At 33.8% G+C, this 14,119-nt stretch overlaps 1 protein-coding gene across 5 annotated transcripts; it reads left to right on the forward strand.

Moving 5' to 3' along the window:
- Positions 1-1,270: 1,270 nt before the first annotated feature.
- Positions 1,271-13,612, forward strand: LOC114187950 (Got1/Sft2-like vescicle transport protein family). 5 transcript variants are annotated; one of them, XR_014995825.1, is made up of 4 exons: positions 1,271-1,705; positions 5,320-6,950; positions 8,254-8,412; positions 12,347-12,483. XR_014995825.1 is itself a non-coding variant. In XM_028076398.2 (4 exons), the coding sequence occupies exons 1-4, from the start codon at positions 1,518-1,520 to the stop codon at positions 13,308-13,310; spliced, it is 672 nt and encodes a 223-aa protein (XP_027932199.1). In that variant the 5' UTR covers positions 1,306-1,517; the 3' UTR covers positions 13,311-13,612. The 5 variants fall into 5 exon arrangements, 2 of the variants coding, with proteins under 2 accessions (XP_027932198.1, XP_027932199.1); XR_003605364.2 differs by having other exon boundaries at positions 1,272-1,705; positions 5,320-6,971; positions 7,206-8,412; XR_003605365.2 differs by having other exon boundaries at positions 1,272-1,705; positions 5,320-6,971.
- Positions 13,613-14,119: the final 507 nt, after the last annotated feature.

The following is a 14,119-nucleotide window of genomic DNA, read 5'->3' on the forward strand; positions in this document are numbered from 1 at the left end:
AGGAGGTTCCAGTGTCGGAATTTGTGAGAGAACACATTTCTGGCTAGGCTATAATGAACTAACCATGTCATAAGGGATTTTAGACCATGTAAATCTGGGCAGGTCGTAACGTATTATAATGTTACATGGTAGGTGCAAGACTTCATGCATATTTAGCTCAATACATGATATTTTGGAATTGAGTACAGATAATGACCATGTTTTAATGAATTATGATTATCTAATATCTGGGATTTCAAATGAGAAACTAATCACACTCTTAGATTGGAAGACTAGATTTAAGAAATTATCATCAATATAAATTTTAAAAATAAATTTTATAAAATGAATAAATTTGTTATGTATTAGAATTATACATTGTAAAGTTACATTATAAAAATTGTGGAGATTTTTATTAAAATTAAACATATTATTAATATTAGTGAACACACATGCGATCTGTGTTCACATTTATTTTTAGAATATAAAGAATATATAATTAACTTTAAAATAGTTGTTAAATATAAAATTGGAAAAATAAAATATATACACAAAAGATGTTTTCAAGATGAAGACAAAAGAGATTTTTAAAATAATGATTTGAAGTAAACTATTTATAAAATAATTAATTTAAAATAATTAACTTTTAAAATAACAACTAAAGGTAAAATTGAAAAAACGAGATGTGAACACAAAAAAAATCTCTTTATATAATTATAGATTTTATATTATAAAATATTTGAAATTAAATATAAGATATCTATATATTTAGATATCTTTGATGAAAATTTATTATTCTTTCAGAGCATATTAAATATTTATTTTATTTATATTTTTTAATTATATTTATGTAATTTAATTTTTTCAATAATTTAGTGATGTAATTATATTAATAATATTTTTATTTGTACTTATTCACACAATCTTATATTATTTATTAAGACATGAAGATAAAAAAAATAAATTAATAAAATAAAGTAATAATCACATAAAAAATATAAAAGTTTTAACAATCAATCAACATAAAAAGAAATTCAATGTAGGTTTAATTTAAAACAAAAAAAAAAACTTAAAACTTAAATTTAATCAAGTTCACAATCTTTAAAATAAATAGATAAAATTTTATAATTCAATCATATTAAATATTTTTGACCTCACAAACTTAGAAATAATAACGTATCAATTCATCTAACACTCAAAAGTTGAACATGGACATTTTCAATTTCATATTTAACCCTAAACATACGAATAATTATGATTTTACATCTTTATATAATTTTGAACTTCTTACCTGTATAAAAAAAAAAAAGAAGAAAAAGAAAAAAAGACTGAGAAAGGGTGGTAAGGTATTGTAGCAATCCAGTGGTGATTTCAACAATACAGAGCAGAAGCAGCTATTCAATTCTCAACAACAACAACAGAAGCACTCAGCACACAACAGTTAAATCCACACATCAAATCGCAAACCCTAATTCATTTCATTTCCCTCTTTTCTCCCTCCAAGCAAGGGTCACTCGCATTTGGAATTGGCGACCAAAATGCAAGGGTGGTTCTCGGCACCGAGCGGTGGTGAGGAGGAGGCGAAACCCTCGTCGTCATTGCTTGCCGATTGGAACTCCTACGCCACCGCCCAATCCTCCCAGGACAGCTCCAATTTGGGTCTTTCCTTCGATCTCGAATCCGCCGTCAGGTCCGCCAACGACACCGTTTCAGGCACCTTCAGCGTGTAAGAAACCCACTTCAATCTCTTACCACGCCTCTTTTTTATTTTTGCTTCATGTGTTTTTATGTAAAAGCAAGTATGGTTTTAATTATGAAGAGAGAATGATGCGTTTGGTTCTGTGTGTGGTGAGAATCGTGTAACAGCTTAGTGTTTGTTAGTGAAATTCCAGATCCGTGCCTGAGAAGCTTGGGGTGGGAAATATTTGTCCCTAGTAATACAAAATCATAAGTTAGTCTAAAACAATCACAATTATCGGTCGAATTAGGCTCAGTTTGGATAAACTTGTCTTTGGAAGCACTTGTAACTTACATAGAAGAGATTAGGAAAGTATAACGGACTGGGAATCTAATTTTTCTAACTCACTTTGGCTCTATTTAGATAAACTGATCTTTTGAAGCACTCATAAGAGAATAAAACAAGGAAGTAAAACAAGGTAGTAAAATGGATTTGGACTCTAAATTGAGTGATCCAGTCTAAAGCGTAAAAGTAAGCAATTTTGATTGTTGATGAGAAATCGATAGTGGATGTTATTGTACATTCATGCAAATCACTTTTGTCTTAAAATATCATTGGTTGATTTTCTTTCTTATCAACAAGCGTACTTCTTCCACTCCATAAAGCGAGTTACTTGTTTTAAAGGAAGCAGATACAATTAACTAGACTTGTCCTTCGTAAGTTAAAATCAACTTGTGCTTTTAATTTTAAAAGAAGCTCATTTATACAACTTCTTGAAAAGCTGAGGATATAGGTGCAAAGTTTTTTCTTATGGAAGAAATTTGATTCATTTTACCTTTATATGTTCTTTTCTTGTTAGTGTTTTAGGGAGAAATTTAGCCCAACAAAGTCTTAGTTTATAAGCATGAGACACTTTACTTTAGTCCTTGAAAAGAACCAATGTGACTGAAATTTGTAATTTCTAGGGACTAAGGTGTAATTTTTCTATTTTTAAGGATGGATGAGTACCATGTCTGTAGCCATTGGTACAATCCATTTAAACATGAAGATATTGTTAAAATAACTTTAGCATGGATTTTGTTCCCTTTATTATTATAGTTGTTGTTGTTGTAGGTTTTGATTCGTTGTACTTCTAGTTATTTTGCATATTTAAGAATAACTTTAATTACTCAACAGATAATTCAACGGGTTTAGAAAAAAAAATCATTTTTAGAATGTTAATTTAATTAGAGTCATGTACACTGTTGATTCAGAAGGAAGTTTGACACTCAACTAGATTTGTGCTAGGCTAACAGAACCCTCAATAAGGGATAAGATAGATGTAGCTAGGTGTTATTAAGCTGCTTAAGGGCAGGACTACACCAATATGGAAAGCATTATTATCTTGGGATTAACTCTATTGCTCGTGAGGTTTTGGATCAAGGAATTGCCTAAGGTGTTTCACACCATGAAAAGTGTTCATCATATACAAGGGATAAATCTGTTTTGGTAACCATGTCGTGTAGACCAGTTGGATAGAGGGGACTAGAGACTAGTTTCGCTGGTCCCAACTTTTACTCTGGCTCAAAACTTAAAACTGGCCATTTATGTCTTTGATGCCACTGGAAACTTGAGCCTCCCAAAACCTACCTGTTAACTATAATAAAGAGGGAGACATTGAACTAAAATCATGTGTTTCTGAGACAATACAAATGCTTTATTTATATAGAGAAAAAGGAACCAATACAATAAATATAGGAGATTTGATATCCTCTAATTGTAAAGATATGGTACAGGAATAAATAAAAATATTCCTAAATACATATATTATCTAGATATTCTTGGTTATATATGATATGCTCATTATTTCTATAATTACAACTCTACCCTACAAGGTGGACCATATAAGTCAAATGTGCCTAGTTTGTTGCAAATATAATCAATCCTTGGTCCTCTTAGAAACTTGGTGAATACATTTAGTAAATGTTCACTATAGTTGGCAAATCTAGTGGTGAATACATTTAGTAACTGTTCACTATAGTTGACATTTAGTAACATTTAATAACTTTTCTCTTATGAAATGAAAATTCACCTCAATATGTTTGCTCCTCTCATAAAATACAGGATTGGAGGCTACATCCAATATTGCCCCATTGTCACATATAAGGTGCATTTGGGAAGTTTTTTAAAAAATTGAAGCTCTTTGAGGTGTTGTTTTTTCCATAGCTCACAAGTGATTAATGCCATTATCCTCTATTATGCTTGTGCACTTGATCTTGTGACAACATTTTGCTTCTTACTTTTCACAACATTAAATTACCTCACCCAAGAACACATTAAATAAGTACAAGAGATTTGATATCCTTTAATAATAAAGATATGATATGGGTATAAATAAAAATATTCCCAATAATACATATATAATCTAGATATTTTTAACTATATAGGATGGTGCTCCTTATTTCCGTATTATAAAGTATCAAATGTTTCTTAGTTTTCTCTTCCATTAACATGTTATATAGGGCTATCCAAGATGCAGCCCTTATCGATATATACCTTGTGGATTTCTTCTTTTAAGGCCATGTCTCATTCCCAGTTTCTCCCCAATCCCCCGCCCTCATTGTTGTGTACTCATTCTAGCATGTTCATACCTAATTTCCAGCTGCCAGCACAACCATTGCTCCACGATTGTCATTTGATCCCATGTATAGCGACCCCAGCATGTCTTTATTTCCATCACAGTAGTTAGTTTCCCACTGGACCTACCTCCACTGGAATGTCATGCAGTCTCATGAGTTGGTACTGACATTGCAAAATCTCCTTCACATGTTGTATTCATCTAATTGTTCTCTACTTAGATCCGTGGTGCTCTCTTCCATTCAACCTCTCCTTCATTGTGTCCCTTCGAAAGGTGCCTTTTAGTTTTTTGTTTTGGTACCCATTGTGACCTTGGGCTAGACCTGCACCATCAGATGGTTCCAAAAACATTTTGAGACTAAGTTTCCTACTCTCAATCTATTGTCTGTACTCCTCTCCACTTAAAGTTGGTTTGGAGGGGAGCAAAGCAACTATGACACATAAGCTTTGCTTATCAAATGGCGTTCTGAGTAAGATTAAATATACCATGTCACCACCAACACTGACTTTGGCTATCAGCAGGCACTCTATGTGAATCAAAATTGATACCCAAACATGCAACATTTTGTAATTCACCATTCAAATCTTGGGTTGGTAAGATTACATAGACCATCTCTTCCTACCAATGCCCGAATGGCTATTAGCAATCACTTTGTGGACAAAATTGACACCCATATATTCAGAATTATCAAATCCTCCCTTCATCTATCCTTTGAGCATATTTTTCATATCATTAGGAGGATGCTAAGGTTGTTTACGTCAATGGCACCTAGTATCTCTGTAGGTGCATTAATTATTTACTTAAACCTGATGTAGATTCAATGGGCTACAAGAAAAGTAATTATTACTGCAGATGTTGATATTTAATGTTATTTTTATTAATATTTCCTTTGTGTACCTAACTTTAGGGTTAGGGTTTTAGGCAAATGTCTTGCCTCTATTCATATCCTATATATTTACATCAATAAGAAACACAACAGTGCAAGTATACACTGTTTTTCTGTCCATCCTATTTGTTCAAGTGGGTTTCTCTTATTTGTTCTCAGGTTTGGTCACTTATCTGAAATGGCTTCAATAGGTTCTGCTCCTTTCTTTTCGGCTACTTCGACCATTACAAGTGCAAGGCTCAATTGGAAGAATTATTTGTCTTGGTCTGCCTCTGTTGAATTATGGTTCCTTGGTCGAGGATACCATGACCACTTAGAAACTGAACTCAACTCTATTCCTGATGCAAACAAATCCCAATGGCAAAAGATTGACTTCCAACTATGTGCTGTTTTATGGCAGTCAGTTGAGCCTGATGTCTTAAAGTTGCTCCGATCCTTCAAAACTTGTTTCTCTTTTTGGAAGAATGCACAAATTTTTTTTGCTAATAATATCCAGTGTCTCTTTGATGCAACTGAAAGATTGACTTCTCTCAAACAAACCAACCATGATATGGTCTCTCATATGATTGAGGCTAGGGATGCGGTAGAAGAAGTTAAAAGATTCCTAGTGGCAGACTCATTAGAGGAACTCAATAAGAAACTTGATAGATATTATATGGTCTTGATTTTGAGACACCTACATTCAAATTTTGATCATGTTCGTGATCAAATTCTAACTAGTGATCAAATCCCTTCTATGGATGATTTAATCACTAGATTCATCCGTTTGCCTTACCTTATTAAAGATGACAATCAACATGAAATTATTGAAAATTCTACCATGACTTCAATAGGTTCTGCTCCTTTCTTTTCGACTACTCCGACCATTACAAGTGCAAGGCTCAATTCGAGGAATTATTCGTCTTGGTCCACCTCTGTTGAATTATGGTTTCTTGGTCAAGGATACCATGACCACTTAGAAACTGAGCTCAACTCTATTCCGGATGCAAACAAATCCCAATGGCAAAAGATTGACTTCCAACTGTGTGCTGTTTTATGGCAGTCTGTTGAGCCTAGTGTGTTCCAGATGTTCCGATACTACAAAACTTGTTTCTCTTTTTGGAAGAATGCAAAAAATTTTTTTGGTAATGATATACGATGTCTCTTCGATGCAACTAGAAGATTGACTTCTCTCAAACAAACCAACCATGATTTGGTCTCCCATATGGTAGAGGCTAGGGATGCGGTAGAAGAAGTTAAAAGATTCCTAGTGGCAGACTCATTAGAGGAACTCAACAAGAAACTTGATATATATTATGTGGTCTTGATTTTGAGAAGCCTACATTTAGATTTTGATCATGTCCGTGATCAAATTCTAATTGGTGATCAAATCCCTTCTGTGGATGGTTTAATTACTAGACTCATCCATTTGTCTAACTTGATGAAAGATGACGATCAACATGAAATTATTGAAAATTCTACAATGGTAGTCCCTTGTGGAAGAGGAGGAGGTCGGAACATACGAGGAGAACGTGGTGGTAAGAGTGAACGTTTAAAATGCTCATATTGCAAGAGAATGGGTCATACTCAAAAAAATTGTTATTCCTTGCATGGTTTTCCAATAAAAGCTGGTCATGTGTCTAAATTTGAAAGATCAAAATCTAAATTTTTTTATGGAGAGTATCAAGAATTTTTGAGGTACAAGTATGAGAAATCAATCAATGAAGGTCAATCCTCTTCAATTCCAAGTGTGTCAACTACATGCATTTCTCAATTTCTGGAAGGTCATAGTCCATAGATTCTTCATTCAGGTGCCTTGGACCATATTTATGGTAACATTTCTTCATTTTCTTTCATTTCTTATCGAATTTTTTTTCATTTTTTTACTCTTGTCAATTGATTCAAAGTGACTTCTTAAGGAGCTGGTCAAGTTTCTTTATCCCCTTCACTAAATTTATATTGCCTTGTTCATTCCTTATTGTCCTTACAATTTAATTTTTCTAAGTTAATTGACTCGGTCTTTAAGCGGTTTTGTGACCTGCATTGCTAATTCTTTTGTTATACAGGAGCATGGTACGAGTTGTCTAATTAGAGAAGGATACGAGTCATGGGGTCTTTATTATCTAAAACAATGTCCTTTAATATCTTGTTTTGCAACTCCAACTTGAAAACTTTTACATGATCGTTTGGTTCACTCAAGTTTATCAAAATTGAAGATGATGGTTCCTAGTCTCAAACACATCCAAGCATTAGATTGTGATAGATTGTGAATCTTGTCAGTTAGAAAAACATGTTAGATCTTTTCCTAAAATGTTTGAAGCACAATGTCTTTCTGTTTTTTCTAATACTCATTTTGATATTTGAGAACCAAGTTGTGTTGCTTCTTTTGGTTTCATTTATTTTGTAGCTTTCATTGATGATTTCTCTTGACATACTTTAGTTTACTTATTGAAAGATAGATCTGAACTTTTATCCATTTTTAGCTCTTTCTTCGGTGACCATAAAAACCAATTTGGAAAGACAATAAAATTTCTCAGAGGTGATAGGGACTATTTTTCTGTTGTGTTTTCTTCATTCTTATTTTCTCAAGGAATTTTACACCAGTCAACACGTTCTCATACTCAACAACAAAATGGTATAACAAAAAGGAAAAAAAAAATCTTATTGAAATTGCACACTCTCTAATATTGAATAATAATGTCCCTGTTCATCATTAGGGAGATGTAGTACTAACTAAGTGTTTCTTAATCAACATGATGCCTTCTTCCTCCCTTGAGAATGAAGTTCCATGTTCTATAATTATTCCAAATGATCCTCTATACGATGTCTCTTCACGTGTTTGGATGTACTTGTTTTATTTATAGTGTCTCTCCAAATCTTGATAAGCTTTTTGCAAAGGCTATTAAATATGTCTTTTTGGAATATTCTCTCCTTTAGAAAGGGTATAAATGTTACTCTCCCTCAACTTGAAGGTATTATATGTTTGCTAATGTTATCTTTTTTTAGGACACCCTTACATTCTTGTCCTCCATGGAACATTCTTTATTTGTTTAGTAGGTCCTTCATGTACCATATGTGATTCATTGATTATTCCTTCTTCCTCTCAAATTGAAGTTTGAAGTATAGATGACATTGTTCCATCGCCTCTTCTCACATACCGGTGTTATGCACAAATCACTCATTTCTTGCCTGAAGATACTTGTGACTTAGATCCTTCATCCTCATTGACTTCTCCTGACTTTGACCATGCTTGACCTTTTGCTCTTAGAAAAGGTATTTGATATACTTGTAATCGTTTGTCTTGTTCATATTACGCTCTTGTTTTCTCCTTGTCCACCATTATTAGGCACTTGGTCAACTTATGGTGGAAAACTATGATTGATGAAATGAATGCACTTGAACATAGTGGTACTTGGGAGTTTATCCCTCTTCCTCGTGGTAAAAACTCTGTTGGTTGTAGATGGGTCTATGCTTTTAAGGTTGGTCTTACTTGTAAAGTAAAAAAGTGTCAAAGCTTGTCTTGTAGTTAAATGATTCACTCCAATTTGTGGTCTTGACTTTTGTGATACCTTTTCTCTGGTGGCTATATGGTAGTCATCTATCATTGGCCTCTTCACCAACTTGACATTAAGAATGGCTTTCTTCATGTTGATTTGGAGAAGGAAATTTGCATGGAGCAACCTCCTAGATTTGTTGCTTAGAAGGAGTCTGATTAAGTTTATAAATTACATTGGTTTCTCTATGGCTTGAAACAATTACCTTGAGCTTGGTTTGATAAAGTTAATCATTGTGCAAACTTTTGGATTCAAACGGTGTGAGGAAAATTCAATGTTTCATTCTCATACTTTTTTTGGGAAGTGTGTTTGTTTAATAATTTATGTTGATGATATTGTTATTATAGGAAAATGATATCCCTATAATTGCTCAATTAAAAATACCTTTTTTAGCTACTTTTAGACCAAAGACCCAAGCCATCTAAAATATTTTCTTGGTATTGAAGTGACACAATAATAAGGTGTTGTGTCATCATTTCATAAAGAAAATATGATCTTGATATTTTGGAGGGAACAAACCTGACAATTGCAAGCCCATTGATAGGAAAGGTATAGAACGTTGGTGGGAAAACTCATTTGTCTCACTATAACATGACTTGATCTTTCTTATTTAGTGGTAGTTGAGAGTTAATTTATGCGAAACCCTCACATTGATTAGTGGAATGTTGTTATTCACATTCTCAAATATGTAAAGGAGAACCTTGGACATGGATTGTTGTATGAGAACAAGGGAAACACTGGCTAGTGTGATGTAGATTGGGTTGGTTGTCCCATTGATAGGAGATCTACCACAAATACTGTGTATTCCTTGGAGGGAATCATATGTATTGGAAAGTAAGATACAAAGTGTTGTCCGGTCTAGTGCAGAAGTTGAGTATAGATCTATGGCCCTGGTTACATGTGAACTCGTGTGGGTTAAACAACCCTTTTAAGAGTTGAAGTTTTTGTGAAAATGAGTAGATGAAGATGTATAGTGATAACGACAGCTATTTATGTTGCCTCCAATCCAATATTTCTTGAGAGAAGTAAACATATAGAGATTGATTGTCATTTTGTTAGAGGTAAATTGCTGTCCAGGAATCCTATCACTGGGTTTGTTCGCTCTAATGAGCAACTCACAGACATTCTAACTAAATCTCTAAGAGGACCTAAGATTCAACTTTTATGCTCTAAGTTTGGTGGATATGATCTATATACTCCAACTTGAGTGGGAATGTTGAAACATAATGTTATTTTATTAATATTTTCTGTGTACCCAAGTTTAGGGTTAGGGTTTTAGGCAAGTGTATTGCGTTCTTTTGTATCCTATATATTTACATCAATAAGAAACACAACAGTGCAAGTACATATGCTGTGTTTCTAACCATTCTATTTGTTCAAGTGTGGATAAAGGTGATACTCAACTAAAGTAGTCCATCAAACATTTCATACTACTTAATGAGACTTGATGTTAAGTGTTGGAGTAGATATGAAGTGATAGCATAGCTTTCGCTACTTGTGAATTCATTTGGTTCACTGTACATACTAGACAAGTCAGCTGTTTGCTCATTCATCTTGTAGAGCTGTCAAAGTTTGCTTGCCATCACCATTATATTTCTTCTTCACCAGCTTATATCCAATTTCACTTTATTACACTTTTTTTTTTTAAATTCTCTCTTCTCTTTGTTTGAAACCATGTTTACTAACAATGAGAAAGTGAGGAGTTCACTGCAAGGGGTAGAAAAAGAATGGATTGAAGACTTGGACAAATAATGGAAGGCCAACATAGCTTGGTTACTCAAAGTTAACCATTTAATGTCTATTATATCAAAATCATTTTTTATTAATTTTTTGCAGTGTGCCGTTATTTGTTAAAGACATTTTTTGTAAGCACTTTGAGAATCCCTTCAAAGTTAATTTTTTTAAGGAAGAGAATCAAAACACTTAAGTACTCCACTGAGCATCTCATAATTCTTGATGTTGGACTTAGGTACTCCATGATACCAAAATCGGAATCATACTCTGCTCTATAACACTTGGCCTGTTTGGCTAGGACCTCTGCATGAGTAGCCTTTTCCTAAATATTGACAACCCACTCTTATTTAATTTATTTGTCTTTGTGTGTGTATGCGTGTCTCTCAATGTCCTATATTTTAGACATTGGCGTTTGTGATTTATAGTCTTGTAATGTTGGATATAATACTTAAGCATTTCATGGTATCCAAGTCCTTATCAGTATGTTGATTCCCATCAGTTGGGAATAAAGTTTGTATGTAATTGTTTTTTTCCTTTACACACCTCTTTCACGAAAGGATTTCTAACAAAATGTAGTTAACAATAGTATTTATTTTTTAAATACTAAGGAATGTCATTCCCGTCATTATGTTACTGGGATCTTATTCCCAAAAGTAAAATTTGATAACGTGAAACAAAATTCCTGTGTTTTCCTAATATCAATGTGATCATCTAAGTGTACACATGATATTTCTCACTTCTCTCTTGTGTCATAAACTTCACTGTAAGGTCATATTAATTTATAAGGCTGAGTCTTGGTGTCAGGAACTTTTGTGAATTAATGTTACAACCTATAAAGCTCAGATATGGACATAGACACGGATACGACACAAATACGACATAGACATGGACATGAAAATATTGCTAAATTTAGAAAACGTAAAACACGGGACACGGCCTGTATATACATATTAGTTTCAAACTTTCAACTAACACACTGACGACTAACACAAAAATGAATCTAACCTATCTATCTAATATCCAAAAAAGTGAAAAGTTGTGATCATATTTTTTCCTTAATTTTGTAATCATAATAGAAACTTATGTGGTATCTTACAAGTGTATGGGTTTTTTAGAAAAATGATTGAATTGTGGTTATTAATATTGTGTTGATGTCATGTCAAATACAAAAAGTGTTTTTCAAATTGGACACTTGAATGATACATGTGTCATACGAGTATCGTACGCGTGTCGGTGTGCAATATATGTTGGACACGGGACACGCCATTGATGAGGCGTGTCTGGGCTTCATAGGTTACAACTGAAAACAGGTTTCTGATGCAATTGTCTATGGGAAAATTGGCTATTTTGTCTGCCTTATATGCATGTGATAAGGTGGTGGAGTTGGAAATAGCTTTTGTTAGACGAGAGCTCTAGGGCCTAAAATTGGCCCTTTTAAAACTTATAAGCCTAGGTTAGCCTGAAAACTTAAAAATGTACGTTGTGGTAAGACTTTTTAATTGGTAAATAGCCTAATTCTAAATAGGATAATGGGCCTAAAGTTATACCTGATGTAGCTTAGACAACTTTACCCTTTAAACATGTCAAGTTATATCTTCAAAAAATTTCTGTAAAAATTTAATAGCATAGTATTACTGATTAAAGGATGTCAGCGAGTTAGGCCTTACAGCTTTTTAACTAAATAGATTTTTTGTGAAAGCTTAAGCTGGAAAAACTTGTGGTAAGTTTGCCTTATTGGTTTAGGCTTGACTTGGTTTTAGAGTATAAAATGGCGCAGAAAGAACATACATTCTCCTAATTTGTTTTAAATGGATTTTCTACATCATAGCAAAAGAACATGCTGGTAAGAAAGCCTTTTGTAACAAATAATGATGATTTTTTGCCTGGGCTTATCAAGTAATTTGTTTCTTATTATTTAGGGTTTCCAAAGGCGTGAGAGATCTACCTGGCAATTTTCAGTCTGCTACTAGTAATGTGCCTTCTGGCAAAGCACTTGTATATTTTGGTTTGCTTCTGGCAAGTGGAGTCTTCTTTGTTTTTATAGCATTTACATTATTCCTGCCCGTCATGGTGGTTATGCCCCAAAAGTTTGCTATATGCTTTACACTTGGCTGTGGATTTATTATCGGATCATTCTTTGCTCTCAAGGGTCCAAAAAACCAGCTTACTCACATGATGTCAAGGGAGGTAACTTGCTACAATTTCATTTCCTATTGCTGATATGTTGCTTCAATGAATTTGTTTGGTCTCTTTGATTCCCGCTTTGCTGCTTCTTCCTTACTGTCGCTGTTATAATTGTTTTTCAGAGGCTCCCTTTCACATTGGCTTTTCTAGGCAGTATGATTGGTACCATATATGTATCAATGGTGCTTCATAGCTACATCCTCTCTGTGGTATTCTCTGTAGTGCAGGTATCACCTTCACGTATCCTTAAAAATTCTTCCTTGTAGCTTAGCCATGCCCATTCCCCAATCCCCAATCCCCAATCCCCTTGTGTTATTCTTTTGATTTGCTGTTTATGCTAAATATTTTTTGACTTCTGTTGTATTGAATTTATTATAACAATTAGGAACACTTCTTTCAATCTAGCAAAACCAATATAAATTTAGGAACTGCTAATTACACACTCTTGATAGTGTGCTTTATGTGATGTGTGGGTAGCTGGGTGTGTGGAGATAGATCTTCTGTACACATTTTTTTATTCTTCTGTCATGCTTCTTTATAACTATACATGTCTTTACATTAAAAATGAATTTTTGACTTCACTTGCAGGTTCTCTCACTTGGCTATTATTCTATATCATACTTTCCTGGTGGATCTGCTGGAATGAAGTTTCTAACTTCTGCTCTTACCTCTTCAATAATGAAATGTTTTGGACGGTGACCAATTTTTTGGTTGACAATTGAGTTGAGTTCGGACCAGTGTCTATACAGTAGTTGACTTGTAAATTTATCTCTAAAGATCTATCTGCCGAAGAGACCTACTGGGTTGAAGCATGATCTAACACTTTCCTAGGGTTCAACGTTTATTGCCACTGCCCTATCTGAATGGAAAAAAAAAATGATTTGCCTCTTCGCCTCATGTTTGTGAAAACAAAATAACATTGTCTGATTGATGAAGTTAATTCTACCTGTGTCGCTCCCTTTTACAGTTTGAATTTGAAATAATCTTTGTTTGTTTGCGAATTTCATTTTTTGATAGGGAATTGATTTCCCCCTCTCGATTTTATCACATTATGTCATGAAGATGCAGACGTCACCCTTTTGGCATGGAAGTAGATTAAAAAAAGACTTGGATGGGTATAACTTATCCTTCCATAAATGTAGAAAGGGTCTAAATTATCTGAGATCGATAATATTTTGAATTATACAAGCTAAAATACGTTTTTAAACTGTGCAACTAGAAAATTTCATTCATGAATGATTTAGATTTTTCACTGCATGAGAAAGAGGAAAGGTTACTTTTGTGAATTGGTCCTTATTGGAGTATGGTGGATGTTGGTTGGATTGTAGCGTCAGTGGTTAAAGTGGAATGATGAAATGGAATCTGAGAGATTTGGTGATCCAGCCAAAACAATGTGCAGAAATTTGGTTGAAACTGCAACCATCTGGCCCTTCCTCCCCTCACTCTTTTTGGTCCCCTCTCTTCTGGACATTCTTGAATTCAATACTATAAACAGACATAACCTTTCC

The sequence above is a fragment of the Vigna unguiculata genome, chromosome 6 (genome assembly GCF_037176805.1).
Source record: "Vigna unguiculata cultivar grain cowpea cultivar isolate G323 ecotype 2 chromosome 6, ASM3717680v1, whole genome shotgun sequence".
NCBI lineage: Eukaryota > Viridiplantae > Streptophyta > Magnoliopsida > Fabales > Fabaceae > Vigna > Vigna unguiculata.